At 42.6% G+C, this 7,126-nt stretch overlaps 1 protein-coding gene across 1 annotated transcript in view; it reads right to left on the bottom strand.

Annotated features, from left to right (window-relative positions):
* The window catches only part of LOC149408777 (uncharacterized), a 100,965-nt gene extending 94,393 nt beyond the window's left edge, over window positions 1–6,572 (bottom strand). Inside the window, exon 1 of the mRNA XM_089650452.1 lies at window positions 5,403–6,572. Within this exon, the coding sequence (XP_089506578.1) occupies window positions 5,403–6,572 (1,170 nt within the window). The remainder of the gene's footprint in view (window positions 1–5,402) is intronic.
* Window positions 6,573–7,126: the final 554 nt, after the last annotated feature.

Raw genomic sequence — 7,126 nt, forward strand, 5'->3', positions numbered from 1 at the left:
TATAAGAGCGTCAAATCGTCGTAAAACAGTGAAAATACCAGAAAAACCTTATAAGAGCGTTAAATCGTCGTAAAGCAGTGAAAATACCAGAAAAACCTTATAAGAGCGTTAAATGGTCTGAAAACGCTGGAAAATATAAAAAACCATTAAAAAGTGTTTATCCGTCGTAATACACTAAAAATCATTGAGAAACCCTTATAAGAGCGTTTAATCGTCGTAAAACAGTGAAAATACCAGAAAAACTTTAAAAGAGCGTTAGATCGTCGTAAAGCAGTGACAATACCAGAAAAACCTTATAAAAGCGTTAAATGGTCTAAAAACGCTGGAAAATATAGAAAAACCATTAAAAAGTGTTTAATCGTCGTATTATACTAAAAATCATTGAAAAACCCTTATAAGAGCGTTAAATCGTCGTAAAACCGTGAAAATACCAGAAAAATCTTATAAGAGCGTTAAATCGTCGTAAAGCAGTGAAAATACCAGAAAAACCTTATAAGAGCGTTATATCGTCGTAAAGCAGTGAAAATACCAGAAAAACCTTATAAGAGCGTTAAATCGTCGTAAAACAGTGAGAATACCAGAAAAACCTTATAAAAGCGGTAAATCGTCTTAAAACGCTGGAAAATATAGAAAAACCATTAAAAAGTGTTAAATCGTCGAATAACACTAAAAATCATTGAAAAACCCTTAAAATTTGTCAAATCGTCGTAAAACAGTTAAAATATCAGAAAAACCTCATAAGAGCGTTAAATTGTCGTAAAACGGTGAAAAGACCAAAAAAACCTTCTAAGAGCTTTAAATCGTCGTAAAACAGTGAAAATACCAGATTAACCTGACAAGAGCGTTAAATCGTCGTAAAACAGTGAAAATACCAGAAAAACCTTATAAGAGCGTAAAAGCGTCGTAAAACAGTGAAAATACCAGAAAAATCTTATAAAAGCGGTAAATCGTCTTAAAACGCTGGAAAATATAGAAAAACCATTAAAAAGTGTTACATCGTCGAATTACACTAAAAATCATTGAAAAACCCTTAAAATTTGTCAAATCGTCGTAAAACAGTTAAAATATCAGAAAAACCTCATAAGAGCGTTAAATTGTCGTAAAACGGTGAATAGACCAGAAAAACCTTATTAGAGCGTTAATTCGTCTTAAAAATGTGAAAATACCAGAAAATCCTTAAGAGAGCGTTAAATCGTCTTAAAACGCTGGAAAATATAGAAAAACCATTAAAAAGGGTTTAATCGTCGTATTACACTAAAAATCATTGAAAAATCCTTAAAATTTCTTAAATCCTCGTAAAACAGTGAAAATACCAGAAAAACCTTATAAGAGCTTCAAATCGTCGTAAAACAGTGAAAATACCAGAAAAACCTTATAAGAGCGTTAAATCGTCGTAAAGCAGTGAAAATACCAGAAAAACCTTATAAGAGCGTTAAATGGTCTTAAAACACTGGAAAATACAGAAAAACCATTAAAAAGTGTTTAATCGTCGTATTACACTAAAAATCATTGAAAACCCCTAAAATTTGTCAAATCGTAGTAAAACAGTAAAATAACAGAAAAGCCTTATAAGAGCGTTAAATCGTCGTAAAACAGTGAGAATACCAGAAAAACCTTATAAAAGCGGTAAATCGTCTTAAAACGCTGGAAAATATAGAAAAACCATCAAAAAGTGTTAAATCGTCGAATAACACTAAAAATCATTGAAAAACCCTTAAAATTTGTCAAATCGTCGTAAAACAGTTAAAATATCAGAAAAACCTCATAAGAGCGTTAAATTGTCGTAAAACGGTGAAACGACCAAAAAAACCTTCTAAGAGCTTTAAATCGTCGTAAAACAGTGAAAATACCAGATTAACCTGACAAGAGCGTAAAATCGTCGTAAAATAGTGAAAATACCAGAAAAACCTTATAAGAGCGTTAAATCGTCGTAAAACAGTGAAAATACCAGAAAAACCTTATAAGAGCGTTAAATCGTCGTAAAACAGTAAAAATACCAGATAAACCTTACAAGAGCGTTAAATCGTCGTAAAACAGTGAATATACCAGAAAAACCTTACAAGAGCGTGAATTCGTCGTAAAACAGTGAAAATACCAGAAAAACCTTATAAGAGCGTTAAATCGTCTTAAAACGCTGGAAAATATAAAAAAACCATTTAAAAGTGTTATATCGTCGAATAACACTAAAAATCATTGAAAAACCCTTAAAATTTGTCAAATCGTCGTAAAACAGTGAAAATACCAGATAAACCTGACAAGAGCGTTAAATCGTCGTAAAACAGTGAAAATAGCAGAAAAACCTTATAAAAGCGGTAAATCGTCTTAAAACGCTGGAAAATACAGAAAAACCATTAAAAAGTGTTAAATCGTCGAATTACACTAAAAATCATTGAAAAACCCTTAAAATTTGTCAAATCGTCGTAAAACAGTGAAAATATCAGAAAAACCTCATAAGAGCGTTAAATTGTCGTAAAACGGTGAATAGACCAGAAAAACCTTACAAGAGCGTTAAATCGTCTTAAAAATGTGAAAATACCAGAAAATCCTTAAAAGAGCGTTAAATCGTCTTAAAACGCTGGAAAATATAGAAAAACCATTAAAAAGTCTTTAATCGTCGTATTATACTAAAAATCATTGAAAAACCCTTATAAGAGCGTTAAATCGTCGTTAAACCGTGAAAATACCAGAAAAATCTTATAAGAGCGTTAAATCGTCGTAAAGCAGTGAAAATACCAGAAAAACCTTATAAGAGCGTAATATCGTCGTAAAGCAGTGAAAATACCAGAAAAACCTTATAAGAGCGTTAAATGGTCTTAAAACGCTGGAAAATACAGAAAAACCATTATTTTTTTTTTTTTTTTTTATAGTCGGAGGCGGTTTACTTACGTTCCCCGCGAGCACTTAGGCCATAGGCCCATTGTACTATCTCCCATTTTACCTCATTCCCTTGCCAGTAACCCGGTCCCTTTTATGAAGTTCACCAGGGCTGTCATTGGATATGTGGCGATGTCTTCTGGTTCCACACTGTGTCTTCCCAGGTATCTGAGCCTTATTCCCAGCAGAGCGGGACATTGGCACCATAGGTGAATTGGAGTCTCTTCCTCCTCTTCACATTTCCTACAGATGTTGGTGTTTTCCACTCCCAACAGTTGCATGTGTCTCCTGAGATGGCAGTGTCCCGTTAATAGTCCTACCAGTTCCCTCAGTGAGTTTCTGTCCATATCGAGTAGTTGCCTGGTTCGGTTAGGGTCCGGTCCGTTTATGAGTACTTTAGATTGCCTCATTCCGGGTGCCTTCTTCCATTCCTTCCAGTGTTGGGATTTGACCCACCTCTTGATATGTAGTTTGGTGTGGCAAGCTGCTACTCCTACGGCCGGCTCAGATCCCACAAGTGGTGCTTTCGCCCCTTTCCTTGCTAGTTCGTCAGCCCGCTCGTTGCCCTCAATACCTTTATGTCCTGGTACCCAGAGCAGGGTTACTTTATTGATGGTCGCCAGTTCTATTAGGATAGTCCTGCATTCCATCACCAGTCTGGAGTCGCATCGGTTACTTTCCAGTGCCATTAAGGCCGCCTGGCTATCAGAACATATGTTTATGTTCTTATTTCTGTACCCGATACTCATATTCTCCTGTGCGCAGACTAAGATGGCTTTCATCTCAGCTTGAAACACAGTGCAGTGCATTCCTAGAGGTATACTGAGTTCCCTCTTAGATCCCTGTAGACAGACTCCGGCCCCTGTTCCTTCCTCCATCTTGGACCCGTCTGTGAACCAGATTAGTTCCTGTTTGGAGTTTGGACCTGGGACCGTGTCCCATTCCTCCCTTGTGGGGTACGTCACTTTAAACAGCTGTCCGAAGAAGTATTCGGCTTGTTTGCCGTCCTGCTTCATCCCAGCCGTCGGACTAATTGCCCTCAGTCTTATTCCTATCTCCGTGTGACTGTTTCTGGGCAACTCTCCTCTCCATTGGCCATTGCAATGTAACCTGTAGGCTGCCGCCATCGCCGCCCCCTCTATTTCTATGTTTAGTGGGGGTAGGTTCAGCAGCACTCCCATGGCTAGTATTGGAGTGGTTCTCATGGCTCCTGTGATGCTTCTGCATGCAAGTCCCTGTATGTGATTGAGTGTGACCATCACTGTTTTCAGTGTTGTTCTCCTCCACCAGACCAGGGCTGCGTGCATGATCCTTGGTTTTACAACGGCTGTGTAAAGCCATTGCATCATTTTAGGTTTGAGACCCCACGTTCTGCCGCAGATTCGCCTAGTTGCCCACATCAGAGCACAGGCCTTTCTGCCTACAGTTTCCACCTGGTTTTTCCAGCTCAGTTTGGCATCTATGATGACTCCGAGGTACTTAACCGTGTCAGAGGGTTCTAATTCCTTTCCATAGAAGGTTGGATTGCTCCAACCTTCTAGTTTCCTTTTACGCGTAAAGATTACTAGTTCTGTCTTGTCTGGGTTGACTGACAGTCCTGTTTCTTCACACCATTCTTCCACTGTTGCCAGTGTTGACTGTATAAGGCCTCGGGTTGTGTCTGCATCCCAACACCTTATTATGGTTGCAATGTCATCCGCATACCCTTGCGTATATAGGCCCCTGTTGTTGAGTTTCCGGATGAGGTTGTCCACCACCAGGCTCCACAGCAAGGGTGATAAGACCCCTCCCTGTGGACACCCTCGTGTCACCAGCACTTTGATGCTTACCTCACCCCTTGTCACCGTAAGTATCCGGCCTGAGAGCATGTTCCTCAGCCACCTTCTGGTGGTTTTGTCGAGTCCATGTCTTTCTGCCGCTTCATCAATGGATTTAATAGTGGTGCAGTTAAATGCTCCCTCTATATCCAGGAATAGCCCTACCGCCAGTTCCCCAGTCGCTTGTGCCTGCTCCAGTTTGTACACCAACCTGTGCAGTGCCGCATCGACTGACTTACCTGCTTGGTAAGCAAACTGTAACTCGTGGAGGGGCTTCTCTTTCAGTGCCCCGTCCCTTATGTGCCTGTCCATTAGCCTCTCCATTGTCTTCAAAAGAAATGAGGTGAGGCTAATTGGGCGGAATGCACCTGGTTGGTCGTAGTCAGCTCTCCCCGGTTTGGGTATGAACACTACCCTTGTCTTCCGCCATGGTATGGGGATGTATCCGAGGGCACAGCATGCCCTCAGGATCTTCGTCACCGGAAGTAGGATTGTATCTAGGCCCCTCTGTAGAAGTGCCGGAAAGATTCCATCCTCTCCTGCGCTTTTAAAAGGGTCAAACCCTCTGATTGCCCATTTAACTCTGGAGGGAGTAACTATTTTAGCCGCAGTGTCCCAGTCCTTACCTTCCCGTGTAACTCGGGCTGGTGGTGGACCGGTATCATCTGCTTCTAACTTTTTGTAGCCGGGAAAATGTTTCCCCAGCAGTACCTCCAACTCCTCCTCCCAACTGTTGGTATATCCTCCATCAGCTTTTTTGAATGGGCCTTTTGCTGCCCCTGGGTCTTTTGCAAGAATTTTTTGGATTCTTGCAGTCTGTGGGATGGTTTCCACCTCCCCACAGTATTTCTCCCAGGAGCATGTTTTGGCTTTCTGGATTGCCACCTTGTACTCTTTCTGGTATTGCTTGTGGGCATCCCAGTTTCCTGACTTTTTGGCCTTGTTGAAAGCTTGCCTTACTATTTTCCGTAGCTCCTGCAGTCTTCTGCTCCACCACGGTGTTTTGTCCCTGGTACTTGTCTTCAGAGGGCAGCTATTTTCGTATGCCCTTATCATTGAGTCCCTCAGTACTTCTACTGCGTCCTCAATTTCTTCGGGGCAGCCGTATTTAGCTGGGAATCTTGTCATTCCTATATTTAGTTCCTCCGAGTATCTAGTCCAGTCAGTTGCTTTTGGGTTCCTATATGTATCGGTCCCCGTTTTGCTTGTTTCTCCCTCTAGTTTAAATTCTATGTGTCGGTGGTCCGACAGGGATGGTTCGTCCGATACTCTCCATCCTGAGACTCTTAATGTTCCTAGGGTCAGGTCTATCACCTCCTGTCTGTTACTTATAACGAAGGTGGGTTCCCTGCCTCTATTAAGAATCTCAAGGTTCACTGTCATCAGGTATTCCAGGAGGTCCTGTCCTCGTTTGTTGATGTCCGTACTCCCCCACACAGTGTGGTGCGAGTTAGCATCTGCTCCGAGTATCAGTTCCCTACCCTTCTCCCTGCAGTCTTGGACGAGTCTCGTTATTTCCCTTGAGGGTGGTGGTTCCACAGAGTCATAGGGCATGTATGCTGATGCCACAACTACTTCCCTGCTTCTTTGGTTCAGCGTGACCTGTAGCTTCACAGCCACTAAGTCCCTACTGCAGTGTTCGGGTAGCAGTGTGCCAGGTATCCCTCTGATGAGAATACAGGCCCTGGGTCTGTCCCCCGACTCGTTATAATAGATTAGACCTTGGTTCATGTTTAGTCCTCTGACCTTCCCCCTATAAGTCCAGGGTTCTTGGATCAGCGCGACGTCCACACTGTCCCGAGTGACTCTACTGCTAAGCACTGCAGTCGCTGCCGGACTGCGGTGCAAGTTTATTTGAATGAACTGTAAGTTTTTAGCCATTACTGCCTAATCCTTAAGTCATTCCTCCTATTTACGCTCCTCGGTGTTAGGAGAGCGCACCGTGAAAGTGGCCTTCCTTATCCCGACATGCGCCGTCATCCCCATCTCCCTCAGCACCTTCACACTTTCCTCGTCCACACTCATGATCAGGCGATACATGTTCTTATCCCTGATCGAGTCGTGGACGATCCATTTTTTTGTGTGTAGCCGGGGAGTCTGGTTCTCCAGCAGTTGTAGCAACCTCTCGGTGCTTACTGCTCCATTTTCGGGGATTACTGCCATAACCTTTACGTACTTTGGCAGTTCCTGCAACCCCACCACCTCCAGGTCGCAGCCCTGCCATTTCCGTATGGTCGGCACCATCTCCCTCAGCCATGTCTCTGACTCCTTGTCGGAGCAGGTCATTTTCAGGACGCCCCTCTGAGTGAAGCATTCGTCGAATCTGGGTTTGAACTGCCCCTTTGGGATGCTCAAAATCAGATCCGCGGCCGCCTCACTCACGAGGGCCTCCTGCTCTTTTGTAAATTCTTCCTCTCTGTTCCTATGTACAACAG

This window comes from Hesperophylax consimilis, unplaced genomic scaffold (assembly GCF_061612785.1).
Source record: "Hesperophylax consimilis isolate HC1 unplaced genomic scaffold, BYU_Hcon_1.0 scaffold_72, whole genome shotgun sequence".
Classification (NCBI taxonomy): Eukaryota; Metazoa; Arthropoda; class Insecta; order Trichoptera; family Limnephilidae; genus Hesperophylax; species Hesperophylax consimilis.